The sequence below is a fragment of the Gadus macrocephalus genome, chromosome 13 (assembly GCF_031168955.1).
Source record: "Gadus macrocephalus chromosome 13, ASM3116895v1".
Classification (NCBI taxonomy): domain Eukaryota; kingdom Metazoa; phylum Chordata; class Actinopteri; order Gadiformes; family Gadidae; genus Gadus; species Gadus macrocephalus.
In genome coordinates, this window is record NC_082394.1 from 2,262,643 (window position 1) to 2,283,639 (window position 20,997).

Below are 20,997 nucleotides of genomic sequence, written 5' to 3' on the forward strand. Positions count from 1 at the left end.
ACACACGCACACACACACACACACACACACACACACACACACACACACACACACACACAAATCTGCATCAGGACACAACACACGCACAAACAAAAACACACACGCCTCAACACAATCAACAATATATGGAATGAGACCAATTCAAACTAACTCCAACACCAAACCAAAATACTAATTATAAAGCATAACCAAAACCCAATATAATGAGAATGCATTAGCATAACCCACATTTGGCGTTAATAACTATCTAGCATTTAAATCAGTATCCCACTAGCAAACAAAAACAAACCAAGATAGCCAACCCCATGGAGATCTCAAGCTCCATCACACTGGAGAATGCTAATGTAACACATTAATAACCCACTTTTAAATCATTAACATAACCAACAGCATCTTCAACGGGGCCGTCGCCCATTAATAACCCACTTTTAAAACCATTAACATAACCAACCCATTAGGTTATTTATAACCAAAGAAACACGTCCGAGAGTAATGTGTAACTCTGTATAATAATTGACATTGAATCCCTCCTATCTAATCATAGTGTAACTAACACATCTAGGTTTCATGATGGCGAAAGCATATTAAAAGGAAAAAAGTATCAAAAAGGAACTAAAATGGGTTTTTGCTCAGCAGATGATGAATCACCTCAGCATATTGCCATTAGCCAGAAACCAAAGTCCATTTCCAGAATGCCTTGGGAGCGGGCACAATCTCCATGCAACCTTCTGGCTTCAATTACCTATCATTAAATGTGATAACTTTCTAATCATAACCCCATTTTGGTTCGCCAAAACGTTTCCCTACAACCGGTTAGCCTGGTGGTTTTACCTGCTAGTCTTCCAACCAAGTAGTCAACACACCGTGCGGCGGCCGAGGTTAGACTCTGACCCGCGGTTCTGTTGCGTGTTCATTCCCGCTCTCTGTGTGCCCACTTCCCTGTCTTGCATCACTGTCCTGTCCATAGCGACATCAATGCCCATTCGAGTATAGTTAGAAGTCGGGTAGATGAGTAATCACACAGCCATTTTCCTAGAAGGTAAGCTACAAACTCATTTTATCATGCACTTAAATTGCCCTTCCCAGAATGCACGGCGGTAGGGCGGAACTCCATGGAACATGTTGAAGGGAATATGATTTTGATGCTCTGGTGTACCGATTCATATTTCCAGAGAAAGAGCGAGAGAGGAATAGAGAGAGAGAGAGTGGTTACTGGAAATATATTACAAAAGAGTGGAGTGAGTGAGGTATGGGAAGAGCAAGCAAGAGAAATTGATAATAAATTGCAGGGAGCCAGAGAGAAAGGGAAGGGGAACACAAAGGAAGACCATATGTGAGAAAGGGCGAGAGGGCAAAAATAAGAGCACAAGAAGGGTGCAAAATTGAAAAAGTACCACGAGTGTGAGAGTAAGAGAGACACAGAGAGAGAGAGAGAGAGCACAAAGGTGAGAAAGGGAGAGAGAGTACAAAAGAGAGAAAGAGAGCGAGAGTGCCTGAGAGAAAGCGCGAGATACCCCGATATCCTGGATACCATCCTCCCACCCCAGAAACACTCACTGTTCCTCTGGTATCCGCTCCACGGCCCTGAGGGATTGTGGGTAACACACGTAGCTGGCCAGCGCCTGCATCAGGGAGTCCTTGATATCTGACCGAGGAATTACAAGTTAGAGGGATTTGAAACAGGGAGGGACAGAAGAAAGCTAAATAAATAGAATACGGGAGTGCCCAGACGTTCCAGCTTAAAAAGATTAAACTCTAATAGAAGAGTTTATTTGAAAATGTTTTATTTTCATGGAAGCAGCAATGCACAACAATCTTTTGTGTGTGTGTGTGTGTGTGTGTGTGTGTGTGTGTGTGTGTGTGTGTGTGTGTGTGTGTGTGTGTGTGTGTGTGTGTGTGTGTGTGTGTGTGTGTGTGTGTGTGTGTGTGTGTGTGTGTGTGTGTGTGTGCAACACGCAAGCTCTGTGTTCGCCAATGTACTTAAAAACAAGATGGCGTCGACGGATGAACTACTGATGTTATAGTGTGCATAAAATCCGTACACTTACAAAGTTATCAATGCCTCGTTTTATATGTTAAGACCCTTATTATACTACCAAAGAAGTGCCGGACTACTTCTAGCCTTGTAAGTGGTTTAAAATAGAGATTTAGGTTTTGACCATGCGACATGCCCCTATCGTTCCAAGTTTATAGCGTTTTGGTAGAATCAGCTAAAAACAGCCAACTTAAGAATGCGTCTCTATGCGCTTTTTTGCTCCCAAACGAACATTCCAACTCGTTATCATCCTAAACATATCCCAGATCCATTCCTCGGATTTCTCCTTTAAGTGAGTGCGTTTGTGTGCGTGTGTGTGTCTCACCTGTACCAACGATACGCGGGTCAGCAAAGTGCTTGGCGAGGATGGCCGCCAGCTGAGTCAGGGTGTCTTCATAACCTGAAGGAACGATGGGAGGTGGGAGATGGTTAACAAGCTCTGTCACCGTTCAACGTGTCCCCGCATGAACCACCAGCCAGTCACAATACCACACCGCTAATTAGATTTCGGAGCAGAATGAATAATTGGATCACCCCACGCTGTTGCATGACAGCTTAGCTCGAATTTTCCCCGGATTAGCTTTAGAATCATCGGATCACTTTCCGTCATGATTAGCCAGAATGTTCATGGACTTATTCAAGTTGATTCCAGGGCAACGGTTATTAAGTTATTAAGTTATCAAGTTATTAAGTTAGCGCGTGAGGCAATAAAAATGGGATTTTGTCACAGGGGGCTGTTGTGGGCTGTTTGTTGGTGAGAGAATTCACCCAGACTCTTAACCCCCATCCCCCACATCCCTGTTACACACCTATTGTATGTTGAACGTCCTTGCACTTAGAAATAGTACATTGTGTAGCATCTTACCCTAACTATGTTTGTTGTACACAGGGAATGGGTTAACCTGACTATTGTCAGTGCTTGGCTCTTACTCCTCGCTGTACCGACGGAGATACATCGTTGTTTTCTCTTTCTTCGGACAAATGTACTTGTTGTAAAGTCGCTTTGGATAAAAGCCCTGAATGTAAATGAATGACTCTAGTCGCGCCAACGCTAGACTCCACCATTCCCGTGGTGTGTGCCTGGTGCGATCGCGGCCTCTCCGGTGCGGTGTGACGACCACCACCGGGGGGGGGGGGGGGTTACGCTACCTGGCAGGTCGTCCATGCTGTTGGCCGGGCTGAAGTAGTTCTTCAGGGCGCTGTAGGCGTTCATGGCCACGTTCAGGTAGAACTCGGGGGCGAAGGCGAACAGCGAGCCCGTGTGGTCGGCGTGCTCCACCGTGCGGATGCAAACCCTCAGCAGCCAGTACACGTCCAGCATCTTCTCCTGGGGGACGCAGAGAGCACGGGACGTTGGGCCGGGTGGGGGGACCCCCGTCTGTAGACAGGGGACCCCCTCCTATGTGTAACGGGGGCAGGAAAGTGCTAATGCTAATCTGTGTTAGCGCCCCGGTGAGCTGGAGATAACCAGAGGTGGACTGTCCCAGGCACAAAATAAACAGATAATTAGTAGCCTCAACGAAAAACCATGGCTCATGATCAACACGCGCGCACACACACACACACACCTACCTTGGAGTACACAGTCGCATTGATCCAGGCCAGTCTTCTACTGAGGTGGTTCAGCTTCTCAGCAAAAACCTTCTGGCTCTTTTGGAGCTCATCCAGAATGTCGGCTCTCTGAGGGAATAAAAACACCACAGCCCACATTGTGAAAAGGTCAAATAGCAACACAGTCTACAGCGCTTTTTCCCCAGCCCTCCTCAGCCGTGATACGTTTGCACATCTACGTTCTTCAAGAAACAATTTTTCTGAATATATTACGTAACGTTGGGATTGGTCCACCTAAATCCGTCTAGATAATTAAATGAATGGTCATATTATGTATGATGTTGGTGGGTTTAACAGAGCGATTAACTGGGAGGGTTAACAGTTTGGTTGGACGAATGTAAAGGTGGTCAGATGATGTCTGCTTACCCTTGCAGGGCATCGAGCTATCTTCTCTTCTGTGTCTTTCAGTGCCATAGCGTACTCATGGACGTCATCTGACACTACAACCATCTTGGGCAGGGAGAGAGAGAGAGAGGCAGAGAGAGGGGGAGAGAGGAAAGAGATTTAAATTACAGTATTTCCTTTTCACCTTATTTATTATTTCAAAATGAGATGTCAGACTAGCTCACCAACAACAATGATTCAATAAATAAATAACATGTAGATACTTCAAATTTGAAATCAACAACACATTATTTTTTACGTCACATTGCAATTCCCAAGAAGAAGAACAAAATGCTTTATGTTATGAGTGTGGATAAAATATTCAAAACCCACTCTGAGAAGGGAAGCAAGAGAGACAAAAGTAAGACACAAAGCATAATCAAAGCCAACAATGTTTAATTGAAGACCTTTATGTCTTTATCTTAAATTCACTGCACTTTCTACAATGCATTTTTTTACTTTGCCTTTGATTTCTATTAACTACTTGAATTTATTATTTTATTTTATTGGATGTGAAGCACTTAGAGTCTGTCTCGTGTATGAAGAGTGCTATATAAATAAAGTTGCCTTGCCTTGAACATAAAGAAGATCAAGCATGCGTTGCGTTGCCTTGCCTTGCATAACATAATGCATTCTGGGATTAAAACATCAGAAATGCTGGTGATAACTTCCCTATGCAACACGTCACATGGCTTTAAAAACTCGCGGGAGCTCCAGGTTAACTCCCTCCATCTGCTTTTCTGTGCATATGGTCTCAAATAAATGCGATACTCCCCTCAACATGTCGATGGTTGGAATTACCAAGTCGAATTTCCCACTCGAGAAATGACATACCTCCTTTCAAAGAGGCGTGCCCTCTCCCAAACTATGCTTCTTCAAACTACGAGAAGTGCACCCTTGTCCGACTTGACCTGGTGGGACCTTGTCGTGTTTCTGGCTAGTTCCGGCGAATCTTCTCAAGTCTCGTGCATGCACGCGCTCAAATGCAGGTGGTCAGAAACACAGCAAATGTGCTGTCTCATTGAGGTCAACAGGTGTCGTTAATCAGTTATAAATTGGAAGGAAGTAAAAAACCCTATAAAAGAACCACAGTTGGTTGTCTGAAACACTCATTTGCGGAGCAGTACCTTAAACAGAGCAACATGGCTTTACGAAGTGTGAGCTTTTTAGGGTAAGTCGAACTCTAGAGTGGTTATTGTTTTTATGTATGTAGTTTAATAAATATCTGCTTGACTAAAATATGTCTGGATCTGTCCGCAGGTTAATATGGATCTCAAGTCTGATTGGAGGTGTCTTTTCACTACCAGTAAAGGGTAAACATTCAACACTTTACTAAAATGTCCCAAGTGGCAACTGCTTTCAGAATGATTTGTGACCATTGCATCTTTGTTTTTTTCAAGGTTTTGGCTCAAATAATCCTTCCCCAGCATGGAGTGACTTCAGCAGTCCTGGTTCTGCTTATCATGTTGGTCAAGACATCTTGGTGTACATTTTTGGCAGAGTACTAAAAGAGTACTACAGACAAGAGCCTTCAGCTTGGTCCCCGCAGAACAGTGACGCTAAGGCTGATGGAGGGGTCCACTCAAAGTACGACTGGGATATGGATGCTGGAGACTCTGGTGAGGACGGTGGTATGTACCCTGGTAGTTATGTTTACCCCCATGTTCATGAAGGCCACGCTGAGCTAGTCTCCGCCATGGAGGAGTTATTCTCCGCCATGGAGAAGGTAGTCTCCGTCATGGAGGAGCTCTGCCATGGAGGAGAACACGGCAGTGGCGAACCGGGCGGCGGCGAACCGGGCGGTGGCGAACCCGACGGTGGCGAACCCAGCGGTGGCGGAGGCGAACCCGGCGGCGGCGGGCCTCATTACAGAAAAAATCCTAACGTCTCATCCTGGCTTAAGCTAGGGACTCGGATAGGGAAACTCCTAATTTGCTATTACAGAAGCAGTCCCTAACCTGTTGGCCGTTTCCTATCTTATTATTGGCCTCCTATCTTATCTTAGGTAATCCAAACTGTTCTTTCAATCTGATTTTCGATCGGTAATAGTCAGGTTATGTCTGTTTCTGCACTGTGCATGAGAATGATGGAACAAGTTACTTTTAATGTCAACAGAGACTGTTGAGGATCTTTGTTAATAACGGCAAGCTAGTAGAACTATTACTACGGTCATGGCAGGTATTGGTACAGGGAACAAGAAGGGGTAGAAAAGGAATTCTTCCACCAAATTCAAAATTCAATGTCTTTGCAGGCGATGAAATTTAAATATAGTCAGGAAAATTTAACAAATCATTATGCGGTCTCGGTAGCCTTTCAGCCATCACATTTCTGTTGTGATGTTCCTCGTCTTTATTGTCATACAGACCTACTAGTACTGTACGGCCACCTAACTTAGGGATCCTAATTTAAATTCCTAACTTAGGATAGTTCTGTAATGGCTAAATTCCTATGTTAGGATAAGATAGGATTTCTTCCTAAGTTACTGATCAACTGCAATGTCTTTCATTTCTAATGGCTGTAAATGAATAAATCATTGCTTTTAAAATCGGTTTCCTTTTGCTTTAATAAAAGTTGGTAAAGATGTGCCAATCTTTGGTGTCTGAACAAACTACTTTATCCTGGATCCATGGATTGGTTATTGCAAGTGTCTGCCAAACTATAAGAGCCTCAGGATTCACTGAATGTTTGTAAAGGAAATACATAGAGAATGAATGGAGTTGTCGGAAAGCCAATTACCTAAAATATACAAGGCCAGTCAGACAAAAACGTTAGTTTTGTTTTAGACTACAGTTGGCGGTCATCAGTGCACAAAAGGACATATCTTTGCAATTCATACTTGTCTGACTCTATGGGATATCACTTCAAAATGGCCTTTTGATTTGACAGTGGGTGCCATAGATCCGGAATATTGAAAATATCAATTGAGAGACTTAACACAGGAACGACATCAAACAAAATGACACTAAAGGTGGACGATTGTTTCCCAACAGAAAAAGCTCATGGCTATGCCCCTCAATGTAAGCAGTTTACCCAGTAGGCATCCTTGAGATAGGTGCCTTACCCCTGCCTGTTCATAAATAACACGTACCAAATGTTATTGTACACATTAGCTGTGTTCGAAATCGTTCCCTATCACGGATAAAGTGCACTATATAGGGTGCTCGCCATTTTGTAGTGGTGTTCGAATTCTCAGTAGTTAATTTCATGCACTATATAGTGCACTTAAAGTACCCGAAATTTGAGTGTACATACAATGAATGTACCCTACATGTTACTCCCGTATACCACAATGCATTGCGGTCGTGTTTCTCCGGAGGAGAAGAAGAAGTCTCCGGCTTTCGTTTAGAAATGTCAACAATATATTTTGGATTTAACATAGAAAATGTAACATTCAAAATGAATATAAAAAACCTTGATCAAGGAAATGTAACCTTCAACATCAATACAACCTCCATCTTAACTTGTGAGTGCCCGGTTTGTTTACATGATGTGGGCGCATCTGTCTGCGTCACACAAATACCCACCGCATTTACTGACACAAATGACGTTTAGAAATGTTCAGCGTAGTGTCCGAATTCTCGTTTGTTCGTTCCCTATATAGTGCACTATATCATGAACACTATATAGGGAATAGTGAGTGAGTGAATAGGGAACGATTTCGAACACAGCTAATGAATCAAAGACTGCTTTATGTGCTTATAGTGATGTCTCAATCAATGTGGCTGCTGATGAAGGTCAACAGGTGTGGTTAATCAGTAATCAATAGAACTGGAGTGAACCACCATTTAAAAGAACCACAGTTGTAAGTAATACTCATTTGTGGTGGAGCAGCACCTTAAACAGAGCAACATGGCTGGACATAGTGTGAGCGCTTTGGGGTAAGACGAGAGTGTGATCCTTAATGGTAATTGTTTTAAATATCTGTGTTACCAAAATATGTCTGGATCTGTCCACAGGTTAATATGGATCTCATGTCTGATTGGAGGGGTCTTTTCACTACCAGTAAATGGTAAAACTTTCAATATTTTACTGAAATGTCCTCGTATAAGGAAGCATTTGATTCCAGAATGATTTCTGACCATTGCATGTTTTTTTTGTTTTTTTTTTATGCTTTGGCTCAAATAATCCTTCCCCAGCATGGAGTGACTTCAGCAATCCTGGTTCTGCTTATCCTGTTGGTCAAGACGCCTCAGTGTATACTTATGGCAGAGCACCAAAAGAGTACTACAAACAAGAGCCTTCAGCTTGGTCCAAGAACGGTGGTATGGACTCTGGTAGTGACGGTTACTACCCTGTTCCTGAAGGCTATTCTGAGGAGCTAGTCCCCTCAATGGAGGAGGAGACCCCAGAGGAGGAGGAGCCTGTGTTGAGCGACGTCTCTGACCTGGATCCGGTCTACCACTTCAGTTCCAGGTCCCGCTACCAGCAAGGCAGACGGGCCTTCTTCCTAACCAGATACAACCCCGGAGAGCCTACGGTCGGCTCTGCTGACATGGCAGACTCCAACAGTAATGGAATGGGAAATGGTAAAGGATGGCCAGTTGTTATAGAAGAGCCTGGGAAGGGTGGCTACTGATCAACTGCAATGTCTTCATTAATAATGGCTGTATATGAATAAATCTTTGCCTTTGAAACCTATTTACTCTGCTTTGATACAGCGTTTCTTAAGTTTAGTTTGAAGATGTCCATAAAGCACTTGTGTCTCTTCAACAAACTGTTATCCTGGATCCATTAAACTTCGCTATTTCAAGTGTCTCTGACAAAATATAAGGCCCACAAGGTGCCTTCAAAAATGGAAGTGGAATGCTGAGTAGTTGGAAGGCCCCCAACATTACATGTCAAACTAATTGTCGAGGACATTACTCTGAAACTAGACTTGGGTGTCATCAGTGCTCTCAAGGACATAACTTTGCAGTTAATGCTTGCCAATACTGCGTTCAGGCTATTGTATGATGCAAAATTCGAAAATGGCGTTTGGATTAGGCTTACCCTAGTTGCAAACAAAGTGTAAAAATCTTTTTGCAGAAATTGCATCAAATGTAGGACAAAAGCACTAAATTGAACCCTGATTTGCCAAGAACGTGTTTTCCTAAAGGGTATTAAATTGACCCCTTACTGAACTAGTGGTACGGTGCTTCAACAGTCATGACTTTGAAATCCTGTTTATCTTGCCAGTTATATTCTACCACAAAATTCTAGAGATACAAAATGGTGTGCTCTCTAACAAGGGCATAACCGGACTCTAGAAATCTTAGGGGTTATCTCACACAGCTGAATATCAATAAGATGCCATCCGATACAGACGGCATAACTAAAGTTACCAACGCCAATGGCCAACTTACTTGAGGGTTAAACTCAATCCAAGAACCACAGGTTATTCCCAGAGGTACTTGTTGGTTTGGACTGGATAATCTGTTTGTGGAACAGTTTAAACAAAGCAACATGGTTGGCTATTTAAGATAAGATGTTGTGTTAACCGTTAAATGTAATAACTTGATACTTTTCTATCTGCCTTGACTCGTATGCCTTAATATATCCTCAGGTTGACGTAGATCTTCTGCCTGATTGGAGGAATGTTTTTATTACTTAAAGGCAAACCTTTCTGAATATCCTAATTCTTAAAACATTTTCCAGGTAAAGGGGGATCATATGGATCATGATCAAATGTTCTTCTCCTTGTAGCATTTGGCTGAAATAAGGGTCTTTTACTCTGAGACAGAAGGTTCTCGGTTTCAACCCTTCATTTAGACTAGGAACACTTTAAGTAAAACACCTAACCCCTACATGTAAAACAACATATAAAACTAATCTCTCATTGATCACCCTAGATAAATTCATATGCTAAATGACTTAGTAGGTATTATAGTCAGTGTACCTCAGATTGAGGTCAACAGGTGTGGTTAATTAGTCATTAATTGAACTGGAGGGAACAACCCTTTAAAAGAACCAGATTTGGTTGCGTTAAACACTCATTTGTGGAGCAGCACCTTAAACAGAGCAACATGGCTGGACATACTGTGAGCTCTTTCGGGTAAGAGGAGATCTAGTGTTGTGGTTCTTGATGGTAAAGTGTTTGTAATATCTGTATGACTAAAATATGTCTGGATCTATTCGAAGGTTTTTATGCATCTCATGTCTGATTGGAGGGGTCATTTCACTGCCACTGAAAGGTTAGCATTTACCTACTGAACTTCTAAAATGAGCAACATGTTCCAGGTCAAGAATAATTTGGAACTTTATCACATGTTCTTCTCCGTGTAGAGTTTGGCTCAAACGATCCTTTCCCAGCATGGAGTGACTACAGCAGTCCTGGCTCTGCTTATCCCAAAGCTGGTGATGGAGGCATGGTGTTTCCTCATGGCAGAGCAATGCAAGAGCCCTACGTTAAGGCTGATGGAGGGGTCTACTCGAATGAAGGCTCGGATATGGATGCTGGAGACTCTGTCTGGGCCAAGAACGGCGGTATGGACTCTGGTAGTGACGGTTACTACCCTGTTCCTGAAGGCCATTCTGAGGAGCTAGTCCCCTCAATGGAGGAGCCTGTGTTGAGCGACGTCTCTGACCTGGATCCGGTCTACCACTTCAGTTCCAGGTCCCGCTACCAGCAAGGCAGACAGGCCTTCTTCCTAACCAGATACAACCCCGGAGAGCCTACGGTCGGCTCTGCTGACATGGCAGACTCCAAAAGTAATGGAATGGGAAATGGTAAAGGATGGCCAGTTGTTATAGAAGAGCCTGGGAAGGGTGGCTACTGATCAACTGCAATGTCTTCATTAATAATGGCTGTATATGAATAAATCTTTGCCTTTGAAACCTATTTACTCTGCTTTGATACAGCGTTTTGTTAAGTTTAGTTTGAAGATGTCCATAAAGCACTTGTGTCTCTTCAACAAACTGTTATCCTGGATCCATTAAACTTCGCTATTTCAAGTGTCTCTGACAAAATATAAGGCCCACAAGGTGCCTTCAAAAATGGAAGTGGAATGCTGAGTAGTTGGAAGGCCCCCAACATTACATGTCAAACTAATTGTAGAGGACATTACTCTGAAACTAGACTTGGGTGTCATCAGTGCTCTCAAGGACATAACTTTGCAGTTAATGCTTGCCAATACTGCGTTCAGGCTATTGTATGATGCAAAATTCGAAAATGGCGTTTGGATTAGGCTTACCCTAGTTGCAAACAAAGTGTAAAAATCTTTTTGCAGAAATTGCATCAAATGTAGGACAAAAGCACTAAATTGAACCCTGATTTGCCAAGAACGTGTTTTCCTGAAGGGTATTAAATTGACCCCTTACTGAACTAGTGGTACGGTGCTTCAACAGTCATGACTTTGAAATCCAGTTTAGCTTGCCAGTTATGTTCTACCACAAAATTCTACAGAGATACAAAATGGTGTGCTCTCTAACAAGGGCATAACCGGACTCTAGAAATCTTAGGGGTTATCTCACACAGCTGAATATCAATAAGATGCCATCCGATACAGACGGCATAACTAAAGTTACCAACGCCAATGGCCAACTTACTTGAGGGTTAAACTCAATCCAAAAACCACAAGTTATTCCCAGAGGTACTTGTTGGTTTGGACTGGATAATCTGTTTGTGGAACAGTTTAAACAAAGCAACATGGTTGGCTATTTAAGATAAGATGTTGTGTTAACCGTTAAATGTAATAACTTGATACTTTTCTATCTGCCTTGACTCGTATGCCTTAATATATCCTCAGGTTGACGTAGATCTTCTGCCTGATTGGAGGAATGTTTTTATTACTTAAAGGCAAACCTTTCTGAACATCCTAATTCTTAAAACATTTTCCAGGTAAAGGGGGATCATATGGATCATGATCACATGTTCTTCTCCTTGTAGCATTTGGCTGAAATAAGGGTCTTTTATTACTCTGAGACAGAAGGTTCTCGGTTTCAACCCTTCATTTAGACTAGGAACACTTTAAGTAAAACACCTAACCCCTACATGTAAAACAACATATAAAACAAATCTCTCATTGATCACCCTAGATAAATTCATATGCTAAATGACTTAGTAGGTATTATAGTCAGTGTACCTCAGATTGAGGTCAACAGGTGTGGTTAATTAGTCATTAATTGAACTGGAGAGAACAACCCTTTAAAAGAACCAGATTTGGTTGCGTTAAACACTCATTTGTGGAGCAGCACCTTAAACAGAGCAACATGGCTGGACATACTGTGAGCTCTTTCGGGTAAGAGGAGATCTAGTGTTGTGGTTCTTGATGGTAAAGTGTTTGTAATATCTGTATGACTAAAATATGTCTGGATCTATTCGAAGGTTTTTATGCATCTCATATCTGATTGGAGGGGTCATTTCACTACCACTGAAAGGTTAGCATTTACCTACTGAACTTCTAAAATGAGCAACATGTTCCAGGTCAAGAATAATTTCGAACTTTATCACATGTTCTTCTCCGTGTAGAGTTTGGCTCAAACGATCCTTTCCCAGCATGGAGTGACTACAGCAGTCCTGGCTCTGCTTATCCCAAAGCTGGTGATGGAGGCATGGTGTTTCCTTATGGCAGAGCAATGCAAGAGCCCTACGCTAAGGCTGATGGAGGGGTCTACTCGAATGAAGGCTCGGATATGGATGCTGGAGACTCTGTCTGGGCCAAGAACGGCGGTATGGACTCTGGTAGTGACGGTTACTACCCTGTTCCTGAAGGCTATTCTGAGGAGCTAGTCCCCTCAATGGAGGAGGAGGAGGAGCCTGTGTTGAGCGACGTCTCTGACCTGGATCCGGTCTACCACTTCAGTTCCAGGTCCCGCTACCAGCAAGGCAGACGGGCCTTCTTCCTAACCAGATACAACCCCGGAGAGCCTACGGTCGGCTCTGCTGACATGGCAGACTCCAACAGTAATGGAATGGGAAATGGTAAAGGATGGCCAGTTGTTATAGAAGAGCCTGGGAAGGGTGGCTACTGATCAACTGCAATGTCTTCATTAATAATGGCTGTATATGAATAAATCTTTGCCTTTGAAACCTATTTACTCTGCTTTGATACAGCGTTTCTTAAGTTTAGTTTGAAGATGTCCATAAAGCACTTGTGTCTCTTCAACAAACTGTTATCCTGGATCCATTAAACTTCGCTATTTCAAGTGTCTCTGACAAAATATAAGGCCCACAAGGTGCCTTCAAAAATGGAAGTGGAATGCTGAGTAGTTGGAAGGCCCCCAACATTACATGTCAAACTAATTGTCGAGGACATTACTCTTAAACTAGACTTGGGTGTCATCAGTGCTCTCAAGGACATAACTTTGCAGTTAATGCTTGACAATACTGCGTTCAGGCTATTGTATGATGCAAAATTCGAAAATGGCGTTTGGATTAGGCTTACCCTAGTTGCAAACAAAGTGTAAAAATCTTTTTGCAGAAATTGCATCAAATGTAGGACAAAAGCACTAAATTGAACCCTGATTTGCCAAGAACGTGTTTTCCTAAAGGGTATTAAATTGACCCCTTACTGAACTAGTGGTACGGTGCTTCAACAGTCATGACTTTGAAATCCTGTTTATCTTGCCAGTTATATTCTACCACAAAATTCTAGAGATACAAAATGGTGTGCTCTCTAACAAGGGCATAACCGGACTCTAGAAATCTTAGGGGTTATCTCACACAGCTGAATATCAATAAGATGCCATCCGATACAGACGGCATAACTAAAGTTACCAACGCCAATGGCCAACTTACTTGAGGGTTAAACTCAATCCAAGAACCACAGGTTATTCCCAGAGGTACTTGTTGGTTTGGACTGGATAATCTGTTTGTGGAACAGTTTAAACAAAGCAACATGGTTGGCTATTTAAGATAAGATGTTGTGTTAACCGTTAAATGTAATAACTTGATACTTTTCTATCTGCCTTGACTCGTATGCCTTAATATATCCTCAGGTTGACGTAGATCTTCTGCCTGATTGGAGGAATGTTTTTATTACTTAAAGGCAAACCTTTCTGAATATCCTAATTCTTAAAACATTTTCCAGGTAAAGGGGGATCATATGGATCATGATCACATGTTCTTCTCCTTGTAGCATTTGGCTGAAATAAGGGTCTTTTACTCTGAGACAGAAGGTTCTCGGTTTCAACCCTTCATTTAGACTAGGAACACTTTAAGTAAAACACCTAACCCCTACATGTAAAACAACATATAAAACTAATCTCTCATTGATCACCCTAGATAAATTCATATGCTAAATGACTTAGTAGGTATTATAGTCAGTGTACCTCAGATTGAGGTCAACAGGTGTGGTTAATTAGTCATTAATTGAACTGGAGGGAACAACCCTTTAAAAGAACCAGATTTGGTTGTGTTAAACACTCATTTGTGGAGCAGCACCTTAAACAGAGCAACATGGCTGGACATACTGTGAGCTCTTTCGGGTAAGAGGAGATCTAGTGTTGTGGTTCTTGATGGTAAAGTGTTTGTAATATCTGTATGACTAAAATATGTCTGGATCTATTCGAAGGTTTTTATGCATCTCATGTCTGATTGGAGGGGTCATTTCACTACCACTGAAAGGTTAGCATTTACCTACTGAACTTCTAAAATGAGCAACATGTTCCAGGTCAAGAATAATTTGGAATTTTATCACATGTTCTTCTCCGTGTAGAGTTTGGCTCAAACGATCCTTTCCCAGCATGGAGTGACTACAGCAGTCCTGGCTCTGCTTATCCCAAAGCTGGTGATGGAGGCATGGTGTTTCCTCATGGCAGAGCAATGCAAGAGCCCTACGTTAAGGCTGATGGAGGGGTCTACTCGAATGAAGGCTCGGATATGGATGCTGGAGACTCTGTCTGGGCCAAGAACGGCGGTATGGACTCTGGTAGTGACGGTTACTACCCTGTTCCTGAAGGCCATTCTGAGGAGCTAGTCCCCTCAATGGAGGAGCCTGTGTTGAGCGACGTCTCTGACCTGGATCCGGTCTACCACTTCAGTTCCAGGTCCCGCTACCAGCAAGGCAGACAGGCCTTCTTCCTAACCAGATACAACCCCGGAGAGCCTACGGTCGGCTCTGCTGACATGGCAGACTCCAAAAGTAATGGAATGGGAAATGGTAAAGGATGGCCAGTTGTTATAAAAGAGCCTGGGAAGGGTGGCTACTGATCAACTGCAATGTCTTCATTAATAATGGCTGTATATGAATAAATCTTTGCCTTTGAAACCTATTTACTCTGCTTTGATACAGCGTTTTGTTAAGTTTAATTTGAAGATGTCCATAAAGCACTTGTGTCTCTTCAACAAACTGTTATCCTGGATCCATTAAACTTCGCTATTTCAAGTGTCTCTGACAAAATATAAGGCCCACAAGGTGCCTTCAAAAATGGAAGTGGAATGCTGAGTAGTTGGAAGGCCCCCAACATTACATGTCAAACTAATTGTAGAGGACATTACTCTGAAACTAGACTTGGGTGTCATCAGTGCTCTCAAGGACATAACTTTGCAGTTAATGCTTGCCAATACTGCGTTCAGGCTATTGTATGATGCAAAATTCGAAAATGGTGTTTGGATTAGGCTTACCCTAGTTGCAAACAAAGTGTAAAAATCTTTTTGCAGAAATTGCATCAAATGTAGGACAAAAGCACTAAATTGAACCCTGATTTGCCAAGAACGTGTTTTCCTGAAGGGTATTAAATTGACCCCTTACTGAACTAGTGGTACGGTGCTTCAACAGTCATGACTTTGAAATCCAGTTTAGCTTGCCAGTTATGTTCTACCACAAAATTCTAGAGATACAAAACGGTGTGCTCTCTAACAAGGGCATAACCGGACTCTAGAAATCTTAGGGGTTATCTCACACAGCTGAATATCAATAAGATGCCATCCGATACAGACGGCATAACTAAAGTTACCAACGCCAATGGCCAACTTACTTGAGGGTTAAACTCAATCCAAAAACCACAAGTTATTCCCAGAGGTACTTGTTGGTTTGGACTGGATAATCTGTTTGTGGAACAGTTTAAACAAAGCAACATGGTTGGCTATTTAAGATAAGATGTTGTGTTAACCGTTAAATGTAATAACTTGATACTTTTCTATCTGCCTTGACTCGTATGCCTTAATATATCCTCAGGTTGACGTAGATCTTCTGCCTGATTGGAGGAATGTTTTTATTACTTAAAGGCAAACCTTTCTGAATATCCTAATTCTTAAAACATTTTCCAGGTAAAGGGGGATCATATGGATCATGATCACATGTTCTTCTCCTTGTAGCATTTGGCTGAAATAAGGGTCTTTTACTCTGAGACAGAAGGTTCTCGGTTTCAACCCTTCATTTAGACTAGGAACACTTTAAGTAAAACACCTAACCCCTACATGTAAAACAACATATAAAACAAATCTCTCATTGATCACCCTAGATAAATTCATATGCTAAATGACTTACTAGGTATTATAGTCAGTGTACCTCAGATTGAGGTCAACAGGTGTGGTTAATTAGTCATTAATTGAACTGGAGAGAACAACCCTTTAAAAGAACCAGATTTGGTTGCGTTAAACACTCATTTGTGGAGCAGCACCTTAAACAGAGCAACATGGCTGGACATACTGTGAGCTCTTTCGGGTAAGAGGAGATCTAGTGTTGTGGTTCTTGATGGTAAAGTGTTTGTAATATCTGTATGACTAAAATATGTCTGGATCTATTCAAAGGTTTTTATGCATCTCATATCTGATTGGAGGGGTCATTTCACTACCACTGAAAGGTTAGCATTTACCTACTGAACTTCTAAAATGAGCAACATGTTCCAGGTCAAGAATAATTTGGAACTTTATCACATGTTGTTCTCCGTGTAGAGTTTGGCTCAAACGATCCTTTCCCAGCATGGAGTGACTACAGCAGTCCTGGCTCTGCTTATCCCAAAGCTGGTGATGGAGGCATGGTGTTTCCTTATGGCAGAGCAATGCAAGAGCCCTACGCTAAGGCTGATGGAGGGGTCTACTCGAATGAAGGCTCGGATATGGATGCTGGAGACTCTGTCTGGGCCAAGAACGGCGGTATGGACTCTGGTAGTGACGGTTACTACCCTGTTCCTGAAGGCTATTCTGAGGAGCAAGTCCCCTCAATGGAGGTGGAGACCCCAGAGGTGGAGGAGCCTGTGTTGAGCGACGTCTCTGACCTGGATCCGGTCTACCACTTCAGTTCCAGGTCCCGCTACCAGCAAGGCAGACGGGCCTTCTTCCTAACCAGATACAACCCCGGAGAGCCTACGGTCGGCTCTGCTGACATGGCAGACTCCAAAAGTAATGGAATGGTAAAGGATGGCCAGTTGTTATAGAAGAGCCTGGGAAGGGTGGCTACTGATCAACTGCAATGTCTTCATTAATAATGGCTGTATATGAATAAATCTTTGCCTTTGAAACCTATTTACTCTGCTTTGATACAGTTTGCTAAGTTTGAAGATGTCCATGAAGCACTTTGTCTTCAACAAACTGTTATCCTGGATCCATTAAACTTCGCTATTTCAAGTGTCTCTGACAAAATATAAGGCCCACAGGGTGCCTTCAAAAATGGAAGTGAAATGCAGAGTAGTTGGAAGGCCACCAACATTACATGTCAAACAAATTGCAGAGGACACTACTCTTAAACTAGACTAATTGGGTGTCATCAGTGCTCTCAAGGACATAACTTTGCAGTTAATGCTTGCCAATACTGCGTTCCGGCTATGGTATGACTCAAAAATGGTGTTTGGATCAGGCTTTAGGCGCCATATTTGACGATGTCCGACGCTACAACCATTTAAGAGACCGTCATTGGCCAGGATTCTCTGGTAAAAGAGATTTTTATTCTCAATGAGACTTCTGGTTGAATAAATTAACATGGCTTAAGATAAATAACTGGCTGCGTGCTAAAGACATGGAACAAATGTTTAATTGGTATCAAGCAAAAGACAAAATGTATATTTCAATCCCTGCTGAAAAAGTTCAGGGCTATGTCCCTCAATGTTGCCAGTATACCTGGAGGCATCCTTGAATTATGTACCTTACTCCTGTTCATAAATAGCATGTACCTAATAAATGTGTCTGAGTGCTAAATGTGCTAACATTGATTGCTAATAGTCAATGTGGCTGCTGATGGTCAACCGGTGTGGTTAATCAGTAAACAATTGAACTGGAGTGAACAATCCTTTAAAGAGTCACTGTCCTCTCTGAGGGGTATTAGTTTGCAGAGCAAACCCAGCAAAACCTTCCAACAAACATGCAAGGTCCTTGTGCTTGTCCTTGTCCATTCTATTTGAGATAAGGATTTTATTGAAACTTCAATGTATCGAAACCCAATTATATTGTGAAACCATCTGACTTATCTGTTGCTCTATTCTCAGGTCAACCTGGATACTGTGTCTGATCCGGTGTACATTATCATTACCAGTAGATAATGGTACAACATTGCCTGCCTTGCTAACTATTTATCAAGTGAGCTGCTATGAAGCAATAGGGTTGTAGGTAAGAGCAATATTAACGGGTAAATCTTGTTCTCCTTTTAGGTTTTGGCTCAAAAATACCTTCACCTGCATTGACCGACTTGAGCGTTCCAGGCACTGCTCATCCCAAAGTTGGTGAAAGTAGTTTGGTGGATACTTCTAGGAGCACATCCCAAGATGACTACGACCTAGAAGGGCCTTTGCCTGGGTCCCGCCATAGCGGCCACAGAAACACTGAGGCTGGACTCTACAAGCCAACCCCTGAGGGCAGCGAGGCTAGCCACCTGGTGGACTATGAGGAGCTGGTGTGAATCCATGTCCCTGACCTTGAGCCGGGCGACTCCTTCAGCTACCAGCAAGCTGCACAGGTCTCCATGCAAGCCCCCTTACCTCCCAGATAGGTCTTGTCCTTGCCCCTCCCCAGATGCTTCTCTCTCCCAGGCCAACCACTATTTGGGGCATCTGCAAACTTGCATTTTTTTAACTACTATAACACATGACTCTTTTATCAAACTTTTACTATTTGTATAATAAACCTTTATCTTTTATTTGCCTCTGTTGCCTTATACTGAACGTCAAGAGACTTCACCCAGGGCATTGCACTGCTGCTGTTATAGCTGCTAAACTATGAGTGTTATGGATGCCAGTTCTCCTTGGGTCATGATGTCAATCCGTGCAGTCCGCCAACATTGGCATGCTAATGGATACTGTACTTATTTTTTTTGTGCGGTAAGTGTGGCTTACCCTAGTTGCAAACAAAGTGTAAACATCTTTTTTTGCAGAAATTGCATCAAATGTAGGACAAAAGCACTTAATTGAACCCTGATTTGCCAAGAACGTGTTTTCCTGAAGGGTATTAAATTGACCCCTTACTGAACTAGTTGAACGGTGCTTTAACAGTCATGACTTTGGAATCATGTTTATCTTGCCAGTTATGTTCTACCACAAAATTCTACAGAGATACAAAATGGTGTGCTCTCTAACAAGGGCATAACCGGACTCTAGAAATCTTAGGGGTTATCTCACACAGCTGAATATCAATAAGATGCCATCCGATACAGCCGGCATAACTAAAGTTACCAACGCCAATGGCCAACTTACTTGAGGGTTAAATTCTATCCAAGAACCACAGGTTATTCCCAGAGGTACTTGTTGGTTTGGACTGGATAATCTGTTTGTGGAACAGTTTAAACAAAGCAACATGGTTGGCTATTTAAGATAAGCTGTCGTGTTAACCGTTAACTGTAATAACTTGATACTTTTCTATCTGCCTTGATTCGTCTGCCTTAATATATCCTCAGGTTGACGTAGATCTTCTGCCTGATTGGAGGAATATTTGTATTACTTAAAGGCAAACCTTTCTGAATGTCCTAATTCTTAAAACATTTTCCAGGTAAAGGGGAATCATATGGATCATGATCACATGTTCTTCTCCTTGTAGCATTTGGCTGAAATAAGGATGTTTTACTCTGAGGCCCCGTTTACACGAAGCGAAAACGTAGATATTTCCACGCGGTTTGGCCTCTCATTTACACGAAAACTCAGTTTTTGTCACAAAACTCTGGCCAAAGTGGAGATTTTTGAAAACGCTGGTTATGTGTTGTCGTGTCAACGGGGGAAACAGGGTTTTTGGTTCTGAAGCGTCACATTATGCGCCAGGAAATGCATGAGCGCCCTATGTTTACAGTTTGTTTGTTACAGGAAGACGCTTGTGTTATTCGTTGTTGTTGATTCTGAGGATTCTGTGGGGTGTTCCACAAAACCGGTTTTATCACATAACCGGGTAAGTTAACCCAGGGTTTGCTGTAACCCTAGGTTTTCCGTTCCAAAAGGATCACGGTATGTTAGCTGCTATAGCAACATATGCTCTGAATCAAACCTGGTCGGACCAGGTTTTGCGCAGGTTAAGTTTGAAACATAACCCAGTTTTGGGTATTTCAACCGGCGTTCACCGCAGATTTCATGTGTTCACAATGGCATGCCCTTTTGATGAGTGAACTGCTGATATCAGAGCGCAAATTATACGTGCAATCCACCGGGAGCGATTGATAAGACCACGGCTCGACATCTTGGCATATTGGATGACTTTTTGCTGGAGTGGAGAGATATAGATTCTCGCGCAAATCTTTAATATATTTAAATAGCCTTGCATAGCCAACACTACCAATCGAGGACCTGGCCTCAGTTCACTCCAGACTATTTGCGTAGCCCTCCGTTTTTTTCAAACGGTAGTTTTATCTAGGCTATAATGCTGGAGATGCTGAGCACATCACAGTCGTTTCAGATGACCCATCCAAGATTTGTATCGGCCTCCTATCATACAAAGAGCAATATTGTCTGAGTACTAGGCCGAGAGGCATTTACAACATAAAGTATAAAATAGTCCTAACGGACTTGCATCCACTGGAGAATGTTCGATCGTAGCCGGCGGCTTCATTACAAGCACTGATCCATCTTGATCTGTGAAGTTGATGAATTGTCACTTTTAGGTTTTCTACCCAGTTACCAAAAAAAGAAACATTTGGAAT

General features: G+C 42.5%; 3 protein-coding genes across 4 annotated transcripts in view; 2 read left to right on the plus strand and 1 right to left on the minus strand.

Annotated features, from left to right (window-relative positions):
• Nucleotides 1-20,997, minus strand: part of LOC132470778 (E3 ubiquitin-protein ligase RNF123) — a 125,757-nt gene that overhangs the window by 77,273 nt on the left and 27,487 nt on the right. The window contains 5 exon segments of the mRNA XM_060069647.1: nucleotides 1,558-1,645; nucleotides 2,361-2,435; nucleotides 3,185-3,362; nucleotides 3,608-3,715; nucleotides 4,013-4,096. Of these exon segments, the coding sequence (XP_059925630.1) occupies nucleotides 1,558-1,645; nucleotides 2,361-2,435; nucleotides 3,185-3,362; nucleotides 3,608-3,715; nucleotides 4,013-4,096 (533 nt within the window).
• On the plus strand, nucleotides 5,063-8,668 carry LOC132470776 (uncharacterized). Of its 2 annotated transcripts, XM_060069645.1 has the most exons (4): nucleotides 5,063-5,201; nucleotides 5,291-5,343; nucleotides 5,431-5,649; nucleotides 8,275-8,668. In XM_060069645.1, the coding sequence occupies exons 1-4, from the start codon at nucleotides 5,173-5,175 to the stop codon at nucleotides 8,604-8,606; spliced, it is 633 nt and encodes a 210-aa protein (XP_059925628.1). In that variant the 5' UTR covers nucleotides 5,063-5,172; the 3' UTR covers nucleotides 8,607-8,668. The 2 variants fall into 2 exon arrangements, with proteins under 2 accessions (XP_059925628.1, XP_059925629.1); XM_060069646.1 differs by lacking the exons at nucleotides 5,063-5,201; nucleotides 5,291-5,343; nucleotides 5,431-5,649 and adding exons at nucleotides 7,776-7,908; nucleotides 7,987-8,039 and having other exon boundaries at nucleotides 8,167-8,668.
• LOC132470775 (uncharacterized) lies at nucleotides 16,511-19,017 on the plus strand. The gene is made up of 5 exons (XM_060069644.1): nucleotides 16,511-16,614; nucleotides 16,701-16,753; nucleotides 16,845-17,260; nucleotides 18,371-18,416; nucleotides 18,533-19,017. Exons 1-5 carry the CDS (start codon nucleotides 16,586-16,588, stop codon nucleotides 18,778-18,780), a joined length of 792 nt encoding a protein of 263 aa, XP_059925627.1. The 5' UTR covers nucleotides 16,511-16,585; the 3' UTR covers nucleotides 18,781-19,017.

Coding starts and splice junctions, on each gene's coding strand:
- LOC132470776 (XM_060069645.1), top strand. CDS start 5,173: ATGGCTTTACGAAGTGTGAGCTTTTTAGG. Junction 5,202..5,290: donor CGAAGTGTGAGCTTTTTAGG/GTAAGTCGAACT, acceptor ATCTGTCCGCAG/GTTAATATGGATCTCAAGTC. Junction 5,650..8,274: donor TATGGATGCTGGAGACTCTG/GTGAGGACGGTG, acceptor AAGAGCCTTCAG/CTTGGTCCAAGAACGGTGGT.
- LOC132470775 (XM_060069644.1), top strand. CDS start 16,586: ATGGCTGGACATACTGTGAGCTCTTTCGG. Junction 16,615..16,700: donor CATACTGTGAGCTCTTTCGG/GTAAGAGGAGAT, acceptor ATCTATTCAAAG/GTTTTTATGCATCTCATATC. Junction 16,754..16,844: donor CATTTCACTACCACTGAAAG/GTTAGCATTTAC, acceptor TTCTCCGTGTAG/AGTTTGGCTCAAACGATCCT.